At 34.1% G+C, this 25050-nt stretch overlaps 1 protein-coding gene across 1 annotated transcript in view; it reads right to left on the bottom strand.

The window, feature by feature from the left end:
* Positions 1 to 25050, bottom strand: part of Pigk (phosphatidylinositol glycan anchor biosynthesis class K) — a 142674-nt gene that overhangs the window by 49981 nt on the left and 67643 nt on the right. The window contains exon 9 of the mRNA XM_076863713.2: positions 23262 to 23434. Coding sequence (XP_076719828.1) covers positions 23262 to 23434 — 173 coding nt within the window. The remainder of the gene's footprint in view (positions 1 to 23261; positions 23435 to 25050) is intronic.

Below are 25050 nucleotides of genomic sequence, written 5' to 3'. Positions count from 1 at the left end.
CATACTTTCTGATCCATGCTTATAGTATAATTCAGACAGAGAAAACTGCAAATGCTAATTTCAAGTTACATGTGGCTGCCATCCCAAGGAAACTTAATAATTTTTCTCTTGAAAGTTCTCTTTCTTAAAGTCATCCTAGTATTCCTTTTTAAATAAAAAGGAATTTTAAAAATTTAATTAATAGTTTGAGGCCTTTCAAGGGAACTTCCTAAAAGGATATCCTTTTTCCATTTTCTCTTTCCATGGTCATTCACTAAGAAGGTTTATTTAAATAATTCAATATGGAAGTAATTTCTGCATTGAAAAAGCCATGAAATCCTAATTTTACTTAATATTTTCCTGTTTTTATAGAAGACAACAAATGAAATTTGTTTACTCTATGAAAGAATTTTGAATCCAATACATTAATGCTACCATCGCAAATGAAAACACAATTAAAATTATGTCCAAATCCTCTGCATAAATAAAATACAGCTGGCAAGTTACAAAGCCTATGAAATTGGTCTTCACAATTCCCTTTTGTGTCCTTTTTCTTTTTCAGAGATGCTCTCAAAATTCTTTCTCCTCTGTGCTATCCAAGTACTGAAATAACACTGTAAAATTATTTATAGTGCCTATTCATAAGGTCATCTCTGACTCAGAAACAGTAAAGTTTTTATTCTATAATACCATATTGAGATCAGATTATTCATGTATAAAATGACAAAGCTTACTGAAGGCTAAAGGCCAAAGCATCTTTCCAAACACAGCAAATAAACCCAACAAAAAGAACAGGAAAGCAAAGATATGATGCTGTTAGATAAAACTAAAAATTAAGATCAATAAACAATTCAAAATATATCTGGAGTAATCCAAAATTATCAGGAAGAAATTTCCTAAACATAGCAAAAATAGGAATCCAACACACACTCAGCATAACCTCTTGAATATGACAGCTCAAAAGAATTACTTGAAACTAAAAGTATACAATATTTATTTATTTATTACGATCTTAATTTATTCTTACGATCTTTTAACAAGGCACAGAAAAGTGTTCATTCCTAAACTGCATTCTTTGATTTTTTTTCACGTAGTTGTATAGTTGCAACACATTGTGCAAGATAAAATTGACAAATCTGGGGCTCTGATATTCCTAAAAATTTAAAGGCACTAAGAGTAAAAAGAATTCTAGTCTACTAGTCAGTGGAGACAAGCACAAAATACTACTAGAACTCCAGAAAAGTCCCAATGGTCAATAAAAATTATTAATTTTTATGAATATAGATTACAGCAATGAGAAAATAATCTAATATATCATCTCCTATGAAACAAAATTCTCCATCCCAAACTCCCTGCATCATCATTCCTTCTAATTAGCAAACTAAAAATTATAAGTGAAGATAAGAATACGACCTTGATTATAACCTGCTCTAAAGGGCAAAAGGAGGGGTTGAGTTGTGGCTCAACAGTAGCACATTCACCTAGCATGCACAAGGCCCTGGGTTCGATCCTCAGCACCATATAAAAGTAAACAAATAAAATAAATGTATTGTGTTGAACTACAACTAAAATATTTTTTAAAAAAAAAAAGCAAAAGGAAGATGGTAAGTCAGGCAGAGGAAGTGTAATATGAGGTAGAAAATAAGAAGTTAACTCTCAAACAATTAAGACTATACTAATTTATGATCTAACTGTCAAATGTATTTTATTTACTATCACCTAACAATATAGTACAAAGTACCTCCCACAAACTCAGTAAGATGACATAATAAAATCCCAGAAATCCAAGCTCTAGTTCTCATTCAAGGGACATTAAAAGTAACTTCATATCTGGAACAAGGAGAAAGCAGGCTTTCTAAAAGTTCACACAACGTGCCAATTTTGTATACATAAGGAACTATCTTTGGAGCCTAACTGTAATCAGCTGAAAGAGCGGGAGGAAGGTATCAGAAAAAAATACTGCCAAAATTATTGAGTATTTATCCTGTACTCTATGCTTCTGTTGTTACAGTTGTTTTATTTTTGCTTTCACATATATATCCATGTATACATGAAAAATACATAGAATATGCATATTGTTTCATTACTAAATTATACTATGCATTATTACTTGTTTATTCAATTACATAAGGCAAATACATCAATTGCTTTTGTTTGTTTCATGAGCTAAGAATGGCTTTTCCATTTTTAAATTATTGGGGGGAAAAGTCAAAAGAATAATATTTCAGGACAAGTAAAAACTGTATCAAATTCAAATTTCAGGGTTACACTACAACAAAGAGTTGTTATACCACAACATACATGGTCAAAACCAAGACTATGTGTGTCTAACAAAAGCTAAACTATTTACTATCTGTTCCTTCACAGAAAGTTTTCTAACCTCTGTGCTAGAATAATTATGTAGAAGGGAGTTTGCTGGGTCACATAATATGCACATTTTAAATTTTGCTAGAAACAACCAAATCATTATCCAAAGTGGCTGTATCAATTTATACTGCCACCAGAAATGTATAATTTACCATTTCCTTTCATCATTACCACTTATTTTTCTACAAGAAAGAATATATTATTTTAATTTCCATTTCCCTACTAAAAACATCTTTATATGGTCACTGGAAATGAGTCTTTTCTCCATTCCAAATGTGTTATCTTTTGCTTATGTTTCTGTTGGGTTTGTCTTTTTATTAAATCAATGTGTAGTTATTTACATAATCTGTACAGAAATTCTCTGGCATTCATGTTGTCAATCATTTCATCCAGAATTTCTCTTTACCTTTAAGTTGGTTTGTTGTTGTTGTTTGTCTTTCTACATATTTTAATTTTGTTTCAGCAAATACTGTTGATTTTTTATTATCTGTGCTTTGGGTTAGCATGACTATTCTCCCTAAATCAAAAAGATATTCTTCAACAGTATTGATGTTTTCTATTTTACATTTGTATCTTTAATCCATTTGTATTTTGTGTTTATGTAAAGTGAAAAAGGGAAATCTAATTTTATTTTTTTCTGTATGGCAAACCAATTGCTTCAACATGAATTTTTTACTTATCTATCTTTTCCTCCAATTTTTCATAAAGCTTATCTATTATATATTGTTATGATGGATCTTTGGGGAGCTTTATAATCTGTTACATATTTATTTACCTAATAGAACCAATACAACATTCTTTGAATCACTATGGCTTTAAAAGTCAAAGTCTTAGTATCAGAGTAAATGCCTCTCCCACCACAAGTGCCCTTACTCCTTAATCAACCAAATAGTCTTAGCTATCCTTGCTCCTATACTAGTCCATGTGAATTTGATGGCTAGCTTATTATAAAGTTCCACGAAAAACTCCTTAAAGGAACAGAATATGGTAATTGTTAAGTGGACATTTTTGGAGTCAGACAGCTAGCACTTTCACTTTTTCATTAAGTAACAAGATACAAAGCTTTCTGCATCAGTAGTCATCTGTAAAATGACTACATACCCCACAGCTATTCTGAGGATTAAATAAGTTTTTAAATTCAAGTGTTTAGAATGGTATTAGGCATTTATTAAACACTGAAAATTTAATCCAAGTTACATTACATTTACAAAGTTATGCGAAGTTATAATTCTCATCTCTAAATATGGTCTGGCCTCTCCATTTAAGTATTCCTTTATGATCTATAATAATTTTATAATTATCTCCATAAAGATTATCAGCTTTAAAGATCTATACCCAAGTAGATTATAGGTGCTGTTGTTGATATTTTCCAAAAAAATATATGACATACATAATATGCATATCTATCTATATACAATGTACACATCTAGGTTTCTAAACATATGTTTCAAACAATCTTTTATGCTACTGATTTTAACAATAACATTGAGACCAGAAAAAAAAATGTTCTGAACACTTTACAGGTATGGAGACTTGCCTTTTTGGTTACTATGAGTCAATATTTGTAAATACTTTATCTTTTTTTAAGCAATATCTTTATTTGCAGAGGATATAATACCATGATATCAAATCACCACTACACAGAATCAGTGATAAAACTAAAGAATTCATTCAAGTAACTTTTTATGCAATGACATACGAAATAAGTACTCTTTGCATAAACAAACAGTAAATAGGGAACATAATGGTAGTGAAAACATTACTTGGGTGCAGCCATAGCTGCCATCTTTTATTTATTTATTATTTTTATTTTTTAGGTCTAGATGGACACAAGACAATGCCTTTATTTTTATGTGGTGCTGAGGATGGAACCTGGGTCCCACCCGTGCTAGGCAACACTCTACCGCTGAGCCACAATCCCAGCCCTTGAAAACATTATTTATGATAGTAAGTACCTGATCTTGGGAAGGATATTTATTCCCTTACTTTTTAATCTATCAGATCAAGCTTATCTATTATGTTGCTCATATAGTCAGTTTAAAATTATGAAAGGATCTTTTTTCAATTTCTGATGATACTAAAATATTCCAATACAATGGTGAATTCATCAACCTCTTTTACTTGAAGTATACAAACTTGTTTATACAATATTCTGTGGACATGTTTCTGAGTAACTACAAATTTGTATGCTTTTCTCCCTGATGACCTAAATCTTTTACTATTAGTTTATTTCTTTATGCTTGATGATGCTCTTTTCTTGAGTCTATTTTGCCTAATATTAATATACTTATATAAATTTTCTTTTGGTTAGCAGCTGCCTAGTAATATTTTTTTCAGGTATTTAAAATCACTAATTTTCTGTCTAGTTACATTTATTTTTAATCCTAATTTGATCTCCATTTTACTATTATAGTTTAAATTTATTGTGATACAAAACATTATTTTAATTATTTCTGCCTTCTTACTTTGTAATTTTATTTTTTCCTGCTTTTTCTATATTTTATCTACATTCCTTTGTTGCCTTCTCATTGATTTTTCTTAATTCCAAGTTTTTCTCCTGTATTGTCACTGATCTTATTTCCTCTATTTCTATTCATTTTGTGGTCCCTCTCAAAATGTCAACTGTGTCTTTACCTCACTGTCTAATGCTACTATAACATATGACCCTTTTCCCAAAACAACATGAAAAACCTCAAAATAATTTAAAACCAATCACTTCTTCTTCTTACATGATTACTACATATATTAATATTTTGACTTACCTTTAAATAATTACCATCATTGTCATTATTATCATCACAATTATGAAATATACTCAGTTTTTGCTTGAATTTATTCACATTTTATCAATTTGTTAGCTCAGCATTCTTACTTGCAGTCAGAGCTCCCTTCTGGCTTATTTCCTTCTTCAAGAAGTACATCTTGTAGGTAGACTGATACAAAACATTTTTTTCTATGCTTGAAATATTACTTGTTCATTCTTTAATAGTATTTTAGTTGGGCAATAAATTCTAATCAAAGTTATTTTTTCTCAGTACTTTATTAATAATTTTGGTTTCTACTCTTGCCATTAAGGTTTTTTTACATCAACATAGTGGATATCCCATTGTAGATATAGTCAGCCTTCTGTATCCATGGGATTTGCATTTGCAGATTCAACTAACCACAGATCAAAAAATATTTGCAAAAAAAAACCTGTCTGTACTTAACATGCAGACTTTTTCTTCCTTCTAATTCCCTAAACAATAACAACTATTTAGACAGCATTTGCACTGTATTAGCTATTATAAGAAATCTAGAGATGATTTAAAGTACATGAGAGGGTATAAGTGAGTTATATCAAAACCATTTGAGCATATGCTGATTTTAGTATCCATGGTGGGGTAGATCCTAGAAGATAGTGACAGCCTTTGGCTAATTTTTAAAATCCCTTTGTTTGAGGGAAGGGGTTCTAAAATTTTAGTACGAAGTGTGAACTTTTGTATATTCTGCTTTGGAGCTGTTGAACTAACTTTAAAATGCAAAAGAATAAGCCATTATCTCTTTGAGTAACACCTTTTACTTGTTATATATTTTCATTCTCCTTTGGAACTCTAATTAGTCAACAGTTTCCAATGCTACCTTCATGCCCCATAACCTATCTTTTAAACTTTCCATTTCTTTGTCTTTTTTTCACACTGGTAGCATTTCTTCAAATTTAACTTCTATTTCCCTTCCATTGTGCCTAATCTTACAAAAATGGTTGGAATCTTTTACTCCTTCCTACATATATCCATATCTTCTATGATGTGACTTTGTAGCTCTTTCCAACAAAAGCTAAGGTTGGCTTTGTGATTCCCTCTGCACAACAGGATGCAGCAAAAATAACAGTACTACAATTTGAAATCTATACTTCAAAAGGTCTTGCAAACTTTTGAGACCTCTGTCTCCGCCATGTGAACTTGCTGAAGCTAAACTCTTAAAGGATAAGAGACCACATGGGAACTGAGTCAACATCAAAAGTCCCAAAAATGTGGATTTCAGAAGCCATCCACTCAACCCAGAGATGACTATAAGTTCTGAAAAGAACCAATAATCTAAAAGAATCATGCTTCTGAACCCACCTTAAATTGTTGGTCCTCAGAATCATAAGCTAAATAGATGTTTGTTATTTAAAGATGCTAAGTTTAGGAACAGTGTATCATGTGTCAATATGTAGAGAACATAGTTACTTAGCCTATTAATTTTTTAAATTTTAATAACTATGGTTTTCAAGAAAGGTTTTGGTCTTTTTTCAAAGTGCCTGATCATTTTTTAATCATCTTGTAATACTTTCAAATTTATTCATTTCCTTCTTTCATTTTTAAAAATAATTTAAATGGTCATTTCCTATTTTTTTGGTTGATAATTCAAATATTAATGTCCTTGTAGGTCTAAGTCTGTTCATTCTTCTATATTGTGGTAGGTGGAATTCTGAGATGGTATTTGTGCCCTATATAATCTGCTTCCTTAAGGTTGGGCGGGATTGTAACGATGACAGATTGCATTCCTATAATAAGGTGACAAAGGTGAAGGAATTTTGCAAATATAACTAGGGTCCCAAATCCGTTCACAATGAGTTAATCAGAAGTGAACTGTCCTAGGCAAGCTTGACCTAATCTGGTGATTGATTCATTAAAAGGATCCAGGCCCTTTCTAAAGTCAGAGAAATTCAAGTGAGAGAGATTGTACTGCTGGCCTTGAAAGAAGCAAACAATCATACAGGAAACTGCTTATGGAAGGCAGCCTAATGGAATTAAGAAATGTTCTTGACTGACAGTTGGGAAAAAAATGGGAATTTCAACCATCTACTTGCAAGGCACTGAATGTGATCAATAATACATAAACATGGAAGAGGGATGTCAAGCCTCAGTTGAGATCACAGCATTGGCTAACATTTGATTTCTACGGGAAAACTCTGGACAAAAGACCTGGCTAATCCATACCACCCAGACTTCTAAAGTACAGATATTGTGAGATAATGCTGAGTGCTGTTTTAGACTAAGTTTATAATAGTTTATTGTACAGCAATACAAACTAATGCCCTTGGGGTGGCTTGTCTTCCCAAAATTGTTTGCAATGTAAGATTATAAGCAATATTTGACTGACCTTAATCTGTGAGGTTCTGAGGAATCTTGATTGAAGGCAATTCCTCCAAACAAAATTTGAATTTGCCTCTGTTTGCTTTGGCTAGCTATCACTTCTATTGAATTTCTTGGGCCAAGAAGGAAATTACAACCCTAAACCACATAAGAATATAATTTTGGTTACATATTTTAAGAGAAACCATTTCCTTTTCTCATCTGTAGCTAAAGCCCATCAGAAAAATTTCCATATTTTCTTCCTCTAAAGGTTGTTGAGAGTTTTGTTCTAGTCCCTAATTTGATTTGAGTTTAACCTTGGAAGTTAATGGTTTTATGCAAAGGCCTTAAACCCAACTATCCACCATAGTTTTTTGACCTGACCTTCATTATAACTATACTAATTCAGAACTCTAGGTTTCTATCAGCAATTATTACCTTAGGTACCCATACTTTCCCAGTACACTTAAGTCTTGGGATTTAGCTCCTTAAGTATTCTCCAAGAAATTTCCCTATTGTTCAGCAAAACTCCCTTAGGGCTCCCTTTTTAGAGCTATTATTCAGCAGTAGGCTCTTACTATTAATTTTTGTTCATAAATAAACAGACCAAAATCAAGATGAGGCACAAAGTCCCCTAAAAAGGCATTTTGAATCAAGGTACAGTTGAACACATCATAGAATGAACCAAGAAGGAAATTATAATACTAATACACATGGGAGCCTGAAACAGGAGACAGACCCCACATACTGATGATACTCTCCTTTCACAAAAAGAAAGGAGACCTTGCAAAAAGAGATAATCTATGCTTTGCTGCCAAGGTATGTTTAGAAAAACTAACAGTCACCATCTAGAAACATTGTAAGAAAGTAAGTCCTTGTAGCTTCTTTTAGTCAGCTTTCCTGCTGTGACCAAAATATCTGACATGAAGGAAGTAGAGGAGGAAATTTTATTTTGGCTCACAGTTTCAGAGGTTCAGTCCATGGTCAGCCACTCCATAGCTGGGGGCCAGAAGTGAGGAAGAACATCATAGAGGAAGGTGTAATGGAGAAAAGCAGCTCAGAACATGGCAACCACAAAGCACAGAGAGACTTCTGCTAACCAGGGACAAAATAAAACCCCAAGGCATGCCCCTAGTGACCTACTTCCTCCAGTCACTCTATACTACCCAATTAATCTAGATCCAGTGAATAGATCCACTAATTAGGTTACACCTCTCACAATCCAATCATTGTACCTCTGAATATTCTTGCATTGTCTCATACTTCATATTCTAACCATAATATAGTCCCTTAAATAAAGAGGGCTCACCAACTCTAGTTCAATCTGGAAAAAAACAGCAATGCTATTCATAAATCAATGTTGTTTATCTCTATACACCTACTCTTTTGGCAGCGTGGCTATGTATTTAAAAGCATATTTGTGTAATTTATAAAGCATCTAGGTATTTTATAACAAGTTTTTCAGAAAAAAAAACAGTCAGCAACAATCTCAAAAGTGAAATCAATTATTCTTTATTATTAATTCACACCATCTATCTCATTTACATTAATTTCTTATTGTAGACAAAGTGAAATATCACATCTCATCCTGAATTCTGAGTATTCTTTTTATTGAGAACTGATTCTTTCTCATGCAATTTCAAACTCAGAATGCCAAAGGCCTTAAAGTCAAGTCGTGTTTTAATATAAGGTAAAATAGGGATTTCTGGCATTCAATGTTAACTCACTGGCAACTTTTCAGATGTAGATGTAACTTTTGTTATTACCAAAAGTTACCTACTTTCTGGATATTCAAGGTTTTATTATCCTTAAAAATTTTTTTAAAAAAAACTATCTTTAACACTAAAACCATAGATATTTTAACCACTTTCTATGATTTAAGAGATAAGTATTGCAGTATTTGAGCATACTAAACAGAAATCATGATGAATAGCACTTATTTTTTTAAAGCCTAAGAGCTTTCCCTTTAGTTAGATATAAGATTTTAAATGTATATGTCATGTTTATGCAAAGCAATTAGAGTAGTTACAATTTTATGTCTCACCATATAGCTTATTATCATCTTTTGCAGTACCTTAAGGCCAAAGTGCAAGAGATTGTCATGAAACATTCAATATTTAAAACATATAATAGAAATCTAAAATACTTTGTTCCTAACTCTCAATTTTGATGCTCTAAATATGCACATCTTTGGTATAAAGAAAAAAATATTTTAAAAAATTAGATTAAATAGTTTTAATAAAACCCAGTTTAAACTGCTCACTATTTCTAAATCTTTAACTGGCAATATAGTTCTGATGAAGCAAACTAGGTCCATTACTACTATAATGAACTAAACTTGTATGAGAATAATTAGAAAGATAAAAACATCAAGAAATAAGCATTAAGTCCTAAAACAGAGTTGTATAGATTTTCTGTTTGTCTTGTGGTGCTGGGGATCAAACTCAGAGCCTAGTATATACTATGTAAGTACTCTACCACTGAGCTTCATCCCAGGCCCCTGAAGAAGAGATTTTAAGAAATTAACTATGGAGATAAGTGTGAGGATGGCAAAATATAATTATATGCCAATATTCACATTTAGTAATCATGTTACAAATTCAGGTATCCTGAGATCATATCCTGTGAACCCTGTATTTCATTAATTTTTGTTTGTTTTTCATTTCTTGGGAAACAATACTGAAAAATATTAATTAACATTAGAAACTGATGCCATCAGATAAACAGCAGAGAAAGGCTTTTTATATTAAAGTTAAAATGAAGTTGATCAAATTCATTATAAGAGGCATTCCATAACAATATTTTGGTTTCCTTAAGAGATTGTCAGCATAATGTTGCAATTTGATCAAATTAAAGAAAGTACAGAGTATAGAATATTACTCAGTATGATAAAAATTTCACAGATATCATCAGTGAGTTTTCAAGATGGTGGAATAGAGGAGGTCATGTTCCTGGCTGTTCCATGGAGTGAAACAAAGAAAGCAGACAGGCAGCTTCTCCACAATGTGGGTGAACAAAAAAAAAGTGAGGGGGCTTTACTGAAATTTAAAACTGGACATTCAAAGCAGATTGGGGACCCAAGATGTTGGACATAATAAAATAAGGAAGAAATCCCCACTGCCACAGCTGGGTCGGAAGCTCTACCCAGAGAGGTCCCTCCCTGAGCATAGTGGAGGGATAAGGGAACCTGCATTTTTGGGAGGCCCAAGGTATGTCTGGGTACAGAGCGTTTAGAAATCAAGTACATTGCCTGACAAACCTGGATCAATATCCATGCACTGCTCAATATCCATGTGCGGGAAAAAAAGCAGCCATCTTCTCAGGTGGCATGCAGAGGACAAAGGAAGGAACCATTTTGCAGTTACTACATAGGGGCTAGAAGCTGAGGGGGCTGATTCCTGGCAAACCCAAGTTTGGCCGGAAATACAGACCCAGTAAACACAAACTGCATGACATAGAATGTGCTTAAGCAATCAGGAGAAAAATTAAACACGAAGAGACGTTTACACAGATAACAACTAGTTATGGAAACCTACCCAGCTGTACACCTCCTGCTGCAACCTAGCTGCTTGCAGGAGAGACCATCTGGCCAGGAACTCAGAAAGGTGAGAACAGGAGAGGTTGTTTGGAAACTGAATCCAAGACCAGGAAACAGGGTCCGAAGGGGACATAGGAGAGTAAGAACTGGGTCCCCCACCAAACAAGTGGAACCCTGGGGAGATTTCTGGGGTTCAGTCTACCAGCATGGACTAGCAAGTACTGGGCTCTGAAGGAACACTGATTTAAAATCTCCAGAGCAATCAGCATTCAGCAAAGAGCCTGAAGCCCACTTAAGCTTAAGCCCTGCCTCCAGGAATTCTACCTCCAGGATACCTCTCACACTTCAGCAATCCATAAGGTGGAGCATCACGTCCCAAATAACCCCATCTAAAACTACTGAGAAGGGAAAACAGAATCTTTTAAACTCCAACAGACAGAATTCTTTAACTTTTCATCAAGATTTTTTTTTAATTCTTTTTTTCTGCTTAATTGTGACCTTGATGATACATGGACATTTATACATACTCATTTGGTTTTGTTCTCATTTCTAGTTATTTTTCATGGATTAATTTTTTGTGAATTAGGATGTTTGATTCGTATATTTTAGTTTGATATCTTTTTATTTTTATTTTTATGTTATATATTTTTTCTTCTACCTGTTTCCCTTAATTCTCTTTTCTTCTGCTAACAGCCAATCTCTATTTTTCTTTCATTCTTCCTTTAATTTTTTTACTACTTCTCTCCTCCTCCCTCATAATCATCACATCCTATATCACATCTTTTCCCTCCCTGTCTACCATTTAAAATTATAAACTCTTTTGCAAACTTGCTGTTTTTGTTGTAGGCAATAAATGATCATATCATTTCTGTTTATTGTGGTAATTAATACTGTAGATGACATAGTAGAAACTATTTGGTTTAATGCAGAGTATTGTTTTCATTGGTGGTTATTATTATTTGTCATTCTCACTCTTTAGAGTGAGGTACTAGAAACCTTCAGGGACACTGTATGTCCATAGGGTAGAAACTCTACTGCTTCAGATCCATACTGACAGATGGGTAGACACACAAAAAACATGAAAAAGCAAACCAAAATACTTCTAATAACAAACCAAAATACTCCCAATAAGAGAATCCACTGACACCACAGTGGAAGAAATGTCAGGAGTTTAGAATGTACATAGTTAAACTGATCTGCAAAGTAAAGGACAGTATAAAAAATGAAATCAAAGAGAAAATATAGGAAGTGAAAGATCACTTCAATAAAGAGACAAAGATTCTGGAAGAAAAAAACATGAAGAAATCCTCGAAATGAAGGAAACAATAAACCAAATTAAAAATTCAATAGAAAGCATTACCAACAAACTAGACCAATTGGAAGACAGAACCTTAGGCAATAAAGTCAAAATATATAATCTTGAAAACAGCGTTGACCACGGAGAGAAGATGTTAAGAGACAGTGAACAGAACTTACAAGAATTATGGGGTAACATAAAAAGACTAAATTTAAGATATAATGGTATAGATGAAGATGCAGAGATACAAACCAAAGAGTGTACGATCTTTTCAATGAAATAATATCAGAAAATTTCTCAAACCTAAAGAATGAAATAGAAAATCAAACACAAGAGGTTTACAGGACCCAAATGTACAAAATTGTAATAGGCCCATACCCAGGCACATTGTAATGAAAATGCCTAACATACAGAATAAAGATAGAATTTTAGAGGCTACGAAAGAAAAATATCAGATTACATATAGGGGGAAACTTATTCAAGTCTCAGTTGGACTTATCAACCCAGACCCTCAAAGATAGGAGGTCCTGGAATACATATACCAAGCTCTGAAAGAAAATGGATGCCAACCAAGAATCCTATATCCAGCAAAATTAAGCTTCAGATTTGAAGGTGAAATAAAAACCTTCCATGACAAACAAAAGTTAAAAGAATTTGCAATTAGAAAGCCTACACCACAAAATATTTTCAGCAAAATATTCCATGAGAAGGTAATGAAAAAAAAAAAAGTGAAAACCAGCAAAGGGAGGAACCCAAAGGTCGAGGAACACAAATCATGTCTCAGTAATAACCTTGAACATTAAGGTCCTAAACTTATCAATCAAAAGACAGAGACTGGCAGGTTGGATTAAAAAACAAAACCCAACAATATACTGTCTCCAAGAGACACCTCATAGACAAAGACTGAAGGTGAAAGGATGGGAAAAAACATATGGATCACATAAAGCAGGGGTTTTTATCCTCATATCAGATAAAGTAAATTTTAAGCCAAAGTTAATCAGAAGGGACAAAGAAGGCCATTTCATACTTCTTAAGGGAATTACACATCAACAAGACAAAATAATCAAAAATATACTCCAAACAATGGAGCATCTATGTATCTCAAATAAACCCTTCTCTATTTCAAGAATCAAATAGACTACAACACAATAATGCTGGGTAACTTTAATAAGCCTCTGTCACCACTGAATGATTCCTACAAACAAAAACTGAATAAAGAAACTATAGAAGTAAAAAATACAATTGATACTTTAGACTTAACACACACATATATTATGTGAATATATAATATTTCACAGAATATTTCATCCATCAATGACTGAATATGCTTCTCAGCAGCATACAGATTCTTCTCTAATACAGATCATTTTATGCAAGCTATCACATATGTTGGCATACAATTGTAATATTAATATATTACTTTCATATATTTTTAGCATCTGTAGGGTTATTTTGATAGCACCCTTTCCATTGATATTAATTTCTGTGTTTTGGTTTCTTCTTGATTAGACTTGATTTTTATCAAATTTTAGCTATATTATTTCTTCTCTATTCCATATATTTTTACTCCTACTCTTACTTTTTCCTTCCTACTACATTATTTGAAAATAATTTGATTGTATTCTAGCTTCTTTCTGATAGAATTACTTTAAGTTATATATGTTAATTTGGGTACTGTTTCATCCTTGAGATCCTGATATTTTAAGCTTTTATTATCACTTAGTTCAAATAACTTTTTCTTTAATTTCCTTGTGCTTTTTCCTTGACCTCTTAGATATTTATAAATATGTTATTTAATCTTGAAATAGCTGACGTGGGGATGGGTTTCTATATATCTTAAGGTGACTGATTTCTAATATAGTAAATCATGCAGGAAACACAGTTTGAATAATTTCAAATTTAAAAAATAGTAATAGAAATGCTTTTTATATTGATTATATTGGTTACATACATGTCAAATTGATCAAATTTCATACTTCCAATATATACATTTTATTTTATTTCAATTTTACCTCAATAAAGCTATGGGGGAAAAATTTCACAGACATGAATTTAAAAACAAAGATGGGGAATAATGGAGCTAGACAGTACTGGTAAATTAATGTCATCTTTAGCTCAAATCAAATTTGTTGATAAGTCTTTGTTTCATGAAGTAACATGTTTCTCTTCTTATATAAATATTTAATTATTATTCACAGTAACACAACATGGCCAAATCAAACATGAATTTTATTCAGTCTTCTGCAATTTCTTTTTTATGACAAAATTAACTGTGAAAAGAAAATTTTTAATTACCTCATAGGAATATATCTATTACATTATTAAAAATATATTTTAAATAATACTATAACAATTTAATGAAAACTCACTAAATGACTTTACTTTCGGGTTTTGGTTCCATTTTGGCTTTCTTCTTTAAAGTTTTATTGTGAAATTTCAATTTACTAATTGGCAATGACAATGATTGTTTTCCAATAAATTTAACAGTGACCCAAAATTTCCATCAATCATAAAGGACATTATTACCAGCAAAAACCTCAGGGCCCCATCTCTTACCAGGTTAATTTCTGTCCCACAATAAAACCTATAGTAATTGAATGTGAATATTATGATATCAACTATGGAGATAAATATGAGAAGACCAGGCTAATGATGATTCCTGTCCAAATGGGCCATATATGGTGTTTTAGTCAGCTTTTTCGCTGCTGTGGCTAAAAGATCTGACTAGTACAATTGTAGAGGAGGAAAATTTTATTTGGAGGTTCATGGTTTCAGAGGTCTCAGTCCACAGGCAGCCAGCTCCATCCCTCGGGGCTTGAAGTAAGGCTGAACATCATGGAGGAAAAGTGTGGCAGAGGGAAGCAGCTCACATGGTGATCAGAGAGCAAAGAAAGAGGGGTCTCCATTTGCCAGATACAAATACATACACCAAAGCCACTACCTAATTCCCACCTCCTCCACCATACCCTACCACTTCAGTTACCACTCAGTTAATCCTATCAGGGGATTAATTCATGGATCGGGTTAAGATTCTTATAACCCAATCTTTTCTCCTCTGAATCTTCTTGCATTGTCTCACATGTGAGCTTTTGGGGGACACCTCACATCCAAACCATAACAAATGGCACGGCTGATAAAAATGGAAATCAAGCTATATAAACAGCACTGTAGTATACCAAATAAAGAACAGAAAAATCCACTGTGTCTCTTTCACTACACATCAACATGACTGCAATGAGTTTTAAATGCTAAGTATGCTCATTTTATATACATTACCTCCAAACCTCAAAATTACTCTAGAAGTACAAAGAAGACACCCTTTTAAAGATAAACTATCTGAATTTGAGGAAAACTAAATAAGGCAGCTGAAAAAAACAAAGCAAGTAACTAAACCAAAATATAATAAAGTCTTATTCACTATCATGCTATTCCTACTATACAGTGTTGCATCAAAGGTTTCAAGGAGCGCTAGGATAGGCAACGTGTAACTGAAAAATACTTGGAAACCAGGTAAAACGATATACCATGATTTCTGTAAAAAATGACAACTTCTAAAACTGGGATTAGAGATTTATATTATTAATATAAATGTCTTCTGTTCCTTGCTTTACCTAATCCTAGTGTTATATATAAAATCTTCTAAAAATTCAATCTACTCTTCCCCACAGAAATAAAAATTACTTTACCCTTATTACTAATGAATTACAAATACAAGTAATCCTCACACAATTTTTTTTTGACTCTTGAATTTCTTGGTCAAGTATTTAATAATATCCAAACTAATATCAAAAAAATACCAAAAAAGTGATAATTAAAAAGCTTCCTATAAATTTACCTTTTGTGGTTAAAATCACATATGGTTAGGTTTCTTATAGCAGATCAACTTACATATACAGAAAAATTCTTATCATTCTTTTCCCATATCTACAAATATATGATATTACTGCCACCTTCTGGTAAAAACACAATTTCCCAATTCGTAGATTTCTAAAAATGAAAATCCTACAGATATGAAATAACTAGTTGTAGTAATAAAAGCATAATAGATAATTTAAGCAAATAACTAAAATGTAGTATAAATAGAATTCTAGCAATAATTAATGTCTATCAGTACATGTGATAAGCTTTCTTGATGTCAAACACTTAACTAAGTACTTAACTCTATTTGAAGCAAAGAATTAAGTGCTTTATAAGCAAAATTAAAATTAATTCTCTTAAAAACTATATGATTATTATTCTCATCTTACAGCTGAGAAGAGTTCAAGTACATTGCCCAAGGTTAAATGGCTAGGAAATGGAGAGGATCTGAATTCACAAGTTGATTCCAATGGCTTTGCTGTTTATTATTAATGCTGTAATATCTCCTATAATGTCAGATGATAAACATTAAGTTACTTACTTTAACTTATTTAGAACATTAAGGTTTAACTTGATGACATGAAATAATTATTATGGCAATCAGGAGAATCACAGAACATACAGTTAAAATTTTTTAAAAGTAAGCTGTCAGTTGCAGTGGTGACAACTATCCAGGAGGCTGAGGCAAGAGGATCACAAGTCTGAACCCAGTTTGGTCAATTTAGGGAGACCTTATCTCAAAATAAAAAATTAAATTTTAAAAAGACTGGGTATGTAGCTTGGTGGTAATACCCTCAGGTTCAATCCCAGTACCCGAAGCGGGGTGGGCGGGGAGAGTTAAAGAATGTATGATTTCATCTATTTGATAAAGGAAAAACTAGGGACAGAAAACAGATCAAGGGCTTAAAAGAACATGGGGAAAGAGTGGATAGAAAGGGGCATAAAAAAGAGTTCTTGTGGTGAAGAACAGATATAGCATTATCCAACTACATGCATTTGTTAAAACTTAGAAATGTAAACTCAAGAAGGTCATTTTACTTAAAGTAAATTATACTTCATTTTTTAAAAGCTGAAAAATGAACAAACTTCAGCTATGTACAATAATATAAATGAACTACACAAAGGCAATATTAGCAAAAGAAGCAAAACATAGTGTTTAGGAACGCATGCTTAGGGGATAAAACTAAAATGAAGAACAAGAAAATAAATTCTGTAAGAGCTGAGAGAGTGGTTACCTCTGAGTTAGGAGTTGACTGGGTAGAAGAAAAGGCAAAAAAGATATGGAGTTTCTAGTGTATCATCAATTTTCTGTTTCTTTTTCTGGTCATTACATGAATATCTGCACTATGAGAACTCACTTTTATTCATATCCTTTATATATTGTATCCTTTTATACAATTTACAGTTTGTATCTTTTTTGGTTTGTATAATAAAAGAAATGATTTGGTGGAGGGTACCAGGAATTGAACATATGGGTCTTAACCACTTAGCTTTTTCATATTTTATTAAGAGACAGGTTCTCAATGAGTTACTTAGGGCCTCACTAAGTTGCTGAGGCTGGCTTTGAAATTGTGATCCTCCTGCCTCAACCTCCCTAGCTACTGGGATTACAGGCATGTGCCACCACATCCGGCTAGAAATAAATTTATAAGAAAGCAAGCCAAGTAGTTCAGAGTAAATTATGAAAGAATAAAATTAAATATTTGATTTTTAGGAGTGTGGGACATTCCTGGATTTGTATATTGGTATTACTGTTTGTTAGATATGTGACTTTAGGCAGGTTTCTTGACCTTTTTCAGTCTCAGTTTATTCACCTATAAAATGGAGAAATTGCACCTGCTGCATAAAGTTATCATGTGGATTAAATGAGATTGATTTAAATATCCTTCAGGGTATCTGCCTAATTCCAAGTTAATTTCTGGGAGTTCACTTTACTCACATGGAGTAGGTCCCAAGCAGTCATATTTTTTGTGTTATATGATCCTTACTACTTCCCAGTTGGACCAGAGGTGGGCACTTGACCAAGCTGAGTTGATCACAAAGTCTTTTGTAAAATTTAGAATGGGCAATGAGCAATTTATTCTTTGGGCTTTATCATGAACAGAAGAGATGTAAATCTCCATAACACTATCAATGAACATCGGAAAAGGAAGTCAAGAAATTGATCTCATCTACAAAAGTATCAAACATAAATAAAATACTTGGGAATAAATTTCACCAAGAAAGTGAAAGATCTGCACACTGAAAACTGTAAACAAAGATGAAAGAAATTGAAGATATATATATAAATGAAAACATCCCACATTCATGAATTTGAGAAAGATGTTAAAATGTCAACACTATCTAAAGCAATCTAAATATTCAATGCAATCTGTATCAAAATTCCAATAACATTCGTTTTTCACAGAAATAGAAAAATCAATACTAAAATTTGTATGAAACCACAAAGACTCCCCAAACAACCAAGGCAATAATAATCAATAGTAACCAAGGCAATCCTGAGCTAAAAGAACATAGCTGTGAACATTACAATGGCTGTTTTTTAAAATAAATTACAAAGTAACATAGTACTGGTGGAAAAACAGACACACAAACCAATGGAACACAAGAGAAATCTCAGAAATAAATCCATACTCTTATAAAATCAACTAATCTTCAACAAAGGTACCAAGAACACAAAGGAAAAGACAGTGCCTTTAATAAGTAGTGGTGGGAAAATTAGATATGCAGAAAAATGAAACTGAAACCTTAGCTCATTCCAAATACCAAAGTCAACTTAAAATAGGTTAAAGACTTAAGACTTAAAACTGCAAAACTACTAGAAGAATTAAAACAAAACAACAACAACAACAAAAACATTTTTGACACTGGTTTTGGCAATGATTTCTTGAATATGATCACAAAAGCACTGGCAACAGAAAGCAAAAACAGGTAAATGGAACTGCATCAAATTACATAGCTTCTACACAGCAAAGACAATCAATAGAGGGACTGGGGTTGTAACTCAGTGGTAGAGTGCTCGCTTAGCATGTGTGAGGCACTGGGTTTGATCCTCAATATGAAGGAAGGAAGGAAGGAAGGAAGGAAGGAAGGAAGGAGGGAGGGAGGGAGGAAAGGAGAAAAGGAGGGAGGGAAGGAAGGAGAAAGGGAGGGAGGGAGGGAGGTAGGGAAGGGAGGAAGGAAGGAAGGAAAGAAGGGGGAAGGAGAGAAGGAAAGAGGAAGGAAGGAAGGAAGGAAGGAAGGAGGGAAGGAGGGAAGGAAAGAGAAAGGAAGGAAGGAAGGAGGGAAGGAAAGAGAAAGGAAGGAAGGAGGGAAGAAAGGAAGGAAATCAATACTGCAATGAGACTACCTATGGAATGAAAGAAAATACTTGTAAACTATATATCTGATAAAAGGTTAATGTCCAAAATATATAATTCAAATAACTCAATAGTTAAAAATCACCCAATCAAAAAATGAATAAAGAATCTAAACAGACATTTTTCAAAAACATATAAATGGCCAACAGGCATATGAAAAAATGCTCAACATCATAATCATCAGTGAAGTACAAATTAAAGACACAATGAAATGACACTTCACACCTGTTAAAATGATTACTATCAAAAATGCAAAGATATAGATAAAAGGAAATTTTTATGCACTGTTGGTGGGTATGTAAATTAGTACAACTATTACAGAAAATAGTATAAAGGTTCTCAAAAAATTAAAAACAAGGCTTGGGGTTGTGGCTCAGTGGCAGAGTGCTTGCTTCGCATACTGGGTTTGATCCTCAGCACCACATTAAAATAAAAAAATTAAATAAAGGTATTGTGTCCATCTACAACTAAAAAAAAATTAAAAAGAAAACTACCAAATAATACAGTAATACCACTTCTGGGTTATATATCCAAAGGAAATGAAATTCAAGTTTGTCAGAGATATTCACAATCCCAAGTTCATTATACCATTAAAACTTTATTTTACTCAATATACCTAAGTTTCAGAAAACAGTAACACTAAAACAATTCTTATTCCATAAAACAACATCAGTCAATTTTATGTATTAATATCTTCTGTCATATCTGACTAGTAGTATATACTAGACTATTACACAAAATATTTTTTAAAAAGCCAATCTCAACCAATGGATTACACTGTTTCCTTAAAATATATGTAGAAGTAATATTTTTAAGGCATAACTACCAATTTTAATAATATTGTATTGATATTTTCAAACTAAAGTTTGAAAAAAATAGATAAACATTCTAGGCTATAACTTCCTTAACAAAATAGTTGATATCTGATTTTTGGTGAATATGCTGTTCTCTAAATAAGCTTTCATGTAAAGGAAGCCTTTAACAAAATTCAATAGCTATTCAAGACAGAAACACTGAAGAATCTAGGGATAGAAGGAAGTTACCCCAACACCATAAAGGCTACATGTGAAAAACCCAAAACATAATAAATGGGGAAAAACTGAAAGCATTTTCTTTATAATCTGGAAAAAGAAAAGGATATATTACCTCACTACTCCTATTTAATATAGTACTAGGAATTCTAGCAAGAGAAAATAGGCAAGAGAAGGAAATAAAAGGGATAAAAATAGAAAAAAGTCAAATTATCACTATTTGCACATGATATGATCCTTCACCTAGAAGATCCAAAAACTCCACCAAAAGATTGCCAGAACTAATAGATTTGGCAAAGTAACAGGTTACAAAATCAACATACAAAAATCAATACCTTTCCTATAAACCAGCAATGAATTCTGCTGAGAACGAAATCAGAAAAGCAATTCCATTCACAACAGGAATAAGTTTAAACAAGGAGGTAAAAGAACTCTACAATGAAAACTATAAAACTTTGAAGAAAGAAATTTAAAACACACAGATGGAAAGACCTCCATGTTCACAGATAGGCAGAATTAATATTGTTAAAATGGCCATACTATCAAAACAAGATATACAAAATATCTTTTAAAAGGCCAGTGTCAAACAATGGATTACACTGTTTGTAATCCATTGTAAATGCAATGTAAATCCCATCAAAATACAAATGACATTCCTCCCAGAACTAGAAAAAAACAATCCTAAAATTCATTTTGAAGAAATGTGAAATTATGTCATGCAGGAAAATGAATGGAAATGAAGAACATTATGTTAAGCAAAATAAGCCAAACTCCAAAAGGTCATGGATCATATGTTTTCTCTCATATGTGGAAGCTAAAGAAAAAAGGAAAAGAAAGGTGAGAGGAAGGGATCTCATGAAAATGAAAGGAGATCAGTAGAACACAGGAAAGCAACCAGGAGGTGAAAGGTAGAAAGGGAAGGGCAAAGAACTGGGGAGCCAAACTGACCAAATTATATTGTTATAGTGTGTATACATACTAATATGTAACAACAAATTCTACCATTATGTACAACTGTAATGCACCAATAAAAAGGGTAGGGAAAAAAAGACTATTAAAAGAATTTCCAATTGTCATTCATAAATAAATGTAAATAGAACCTTTATACAATGAGATAATATCTGTAACATTCATGTAAAAAATTCCTGGGAGCACAATGAGAACTAAATTCTTATACATTAGTTGAATAAAGTATACAAGTAAATTTGCTTTTAAAAAATGGGGTCTCTTATATTGTCCTATTACCCCTAATGCCTAGACTACAACACTCCTCCTGCCTGAGCTTGGGAATGGCTAAGATTACAGGCCCATGCCACCAGATCCAGTTTAGGAGTTATGAAACTACCTGGTAAACAACCTAAATAAAATTCATCTACAAACACTAGAGGGTGCTCTAATTCAACAATGCTTGCTGTCTGGCTTTAAAGCTTAAAATATTTTCCACAAGAATAAATTAAGATCTCTTCAGCACTAACAATTTTTGCTTTCAAATTAATACACAGAGAAAACTGAAGAGACAAATTTCCATTCTTCCAGAACATATAACAGAATTCCAGTGAAACAATTTTTTATTGTCCAGTCACTATATATTTAATATTGTATGTTGAGAGAACAGAAAATAAGTAAAGCAGTAAAAAGATGGTCCTTGCCTTTAAAGGAGATTAATTCCATGTTCGGATGGTTCAGAGAAGGGCAAGGGCAAATATTATCTTTTATAGGATCAAGTTCAAGGAGAATTATAGAATGAATTTAGTAAAAGACATAATATTCATTTGTTAAAGTACAGTTTAGCCATTTTTACAGAGGCTATTTGAAAGCTGTTATTTAAACAAAAAATAAAGGTAATAAATATTGCTGTAGGATTTTAATCTATGCGTTAACACCTTTTTTAAACCAATAGCAATAGGAAATTGGAAAAGAAAAAAAAGACTTTGAATACCCACAACAGGTAGCAATATCAATTCTAAATATTCATAAATAAATAAGTATTTTGTGCTAGTTTCTGGATTTATTCCTACCACGTCCTAAGTTCAACTAGAAATCTCTGAAATGTTCAAAACTGTGAGAATTTTATATGTTGCCATTTAACAAGCCAGGGAAGTTCCCTAAAGTATGATATCATGAGACAATAGCATTAGACAATAACAAATTAAGTTATACAGCTAACAAAATATATTGTTATATATTTCAAGAAAGTGGATATTAATCAAGCCATTATTTAATTTTAATGAGATATTTTTGCCTTTCAGGAAAAAAAAGAACATTATAAATATTTCTAAAATTAATTTACTCAAAGTTAACCAATTTCTTTCAACCTGTCTCACACAAATATACATGCACAACAATCCACTCCTCAAAAAGGAAGTACCTGGCTTATATCTCTCTTATGCCTCTCCCTAATGAATTACCAAGAGTTCCAATAAAGTGAAAAGTATAGCTCCATAGTGGCCAGTTAGGGGCCAAGTTTTAGGTCTTAGCAAGTCTCACACTGCACTACTACCAACACTGCATTTTAAAATGCCAACATAATCTTAATCATAATCTTAACTTTCCACTAATATTTATTATTAAGTTTTTGTCCATAAATCTGTAAAGCATGTGGCCTATATAAAATGAACATTGGGTAGAAATGTGAAACTACTGACAAACACTAATTTTCATATCTTGATGTGTTTCATAAAAATTTACAAATTATGAGGCTAGATTATTCAAATAACAATTTAAGACGAATACCTGCTTTCCATGATTTCTGAATCCTGTTGCAAACTAATAGTTTCTGTTGTAATTTCCACTTTCCGTACACTCCCAAAAAAATCAGTTATCAGGACATTTTTAGGATCCCTCTGAAAAAGATCAGTACGATGTCCAGGAGTAGAAACACAGAGACTTTTGGGACATACCTGAAACTGGAAAAAAAATACTAATAAATACACACATGCACACATATACATACAACTTTTATTAAATTCAGTGACACAATATAGAAAACTGTAATGTATCTTTAAAACTCTCCAAGCCAGGCATGGTGGCATATGCTTATAATCCTATTGGCTCAGGAGGCTGAGGCAAGAGGATCACAAGTTCAAAGCCAGCCTCAACAACTTACCAAGACCCTAAGCAACTTAGTGAGACCCCATCTCAAAATATAAAATAAAAAGGGCTGAGGAGGTGATTCAGTGGTTAAGGCCCCTGGGTTCAATCCCTGGTACAAAAAAAAAAGATCCCGGAGAAAGGGAAGATGGCCGCGAAGGGAGTGCAGTAACTCCGAGTACTGCGTCACTGTGAGGGAAAATGATGAGTTAGAACGGCTAAAAGCTATCTGGTTAGGAATTTCCAGCAAAATTGGGGTGCTCCAAAACCTAGTGGAAGGATTTTCATCGCACGAGGATCAGCTTCAGGGGCTCAAAAGCGAGCGATTTGTCCGTACGGAGCGCTTATTGTTCGGCAGATTGCCCTGCGGCTGGAGTCTGCGGAGCGCACTGGGAAACGACGGGCTGGTGGCGCAGAGATACAGCGATGCTGATTCTGCGGGCTCCTGCCAGCTAGGCATTTGCTGAGCTCGGAGCTGAATTCTGGGTTGGAGACGGGGAAGGAAACGGTCCAGTTCGGTTCTCCACACCGGTCAGACCACGGAGGAAGCCAGCGGCCACCATCTTGGAGAGCTGACGTCACCATCCTTGTTTTTGACTGATTGCAGCTCTTTCAGCTATAGAACAGGTAATTTCAGGCTGACAATTGTCTGCGTCTCGCAGACAAATTGCTCAGACTTAGTGCTAAATAACACTCGGAAACTGCTTCTTGGAGCCTGCTCCTATCAGAACACGCACCGAGCCCGGAGCGGCGGAGCTCCGGCTACCGGAGCTGCTCTGGCCCAGGGCTATAGAACCCGCGGAAACTGCTTCTTGGAGCCTGCTCCTGTCGGAGCATGCACCAAGTCCGGAGAGGCCGAATTCTGGCTCCCGGAACTGCTCTGGCCCAGGGATAAAGAACCCGCGGAAACTGTCTCTCGGTCCGGGTCCTGCTGAATACTGTGAAGGCCAGAGGGGCGGAGCAGAGCCGCCGCCAGAGCCCGGAACAGGCCTAGCGACCTGCCGGCGTGGTGTCGCGTCGCCCCGGCTAGAGCAGGGGCCGAACAGAGCCGCCGCCAGAGCCCGGAACAGGCACAGCGACCCGCCGGCATGGTGTCGCGTCGCTCCGGCTAGAGCAGGGGCCGAACAGAGCCGCCGCCAGAGCCCGGAACAGGCACAGCGACCCGCCGGCGTGGTGTCGCGTCACTCTGGCTAGAGCAGGGGACAAACAGAGCCGCCGCCGGGGCCCGGAGCAGGCCCAGCGACCCGCCGGCGTGGTGTCACGTCGCTCCGGTTGGAGCGGGGGCCGATCAGAGCCGCCGCCTGTGCCCGGAACAGGTCCAGCGACCCACCGGCGTGGTGTCTCGTCGCTCCGGCTAGAGCGGGGGCCGAACAGAGCCGCCGCCAGAGCCCGGAACAGGCCCAGCGACCCGCCGGCGTGGTGTCGCGTCGCT

This window comes from Callospermophilus lateralis, chromosome 7 (assembly GCF_048772815.1).
Source record: "Callospermophilus lateralis isolate mCalLat2 chromosome 7, mCalLat2.hap1, whole genome shotgun sequence".
In the NCBI taxonomy this organism is placed as follows: Eukaryota; Metazoa; Chordata; class Mammalia; order Rodentia; family Sciuridae; genus Callospermophilus; species Callospermophilus lateralis.
Note: the sequence above shows the minus strand (reverse complement) of the source record. Positions and strands in the feature narration are given on the sequence as shown.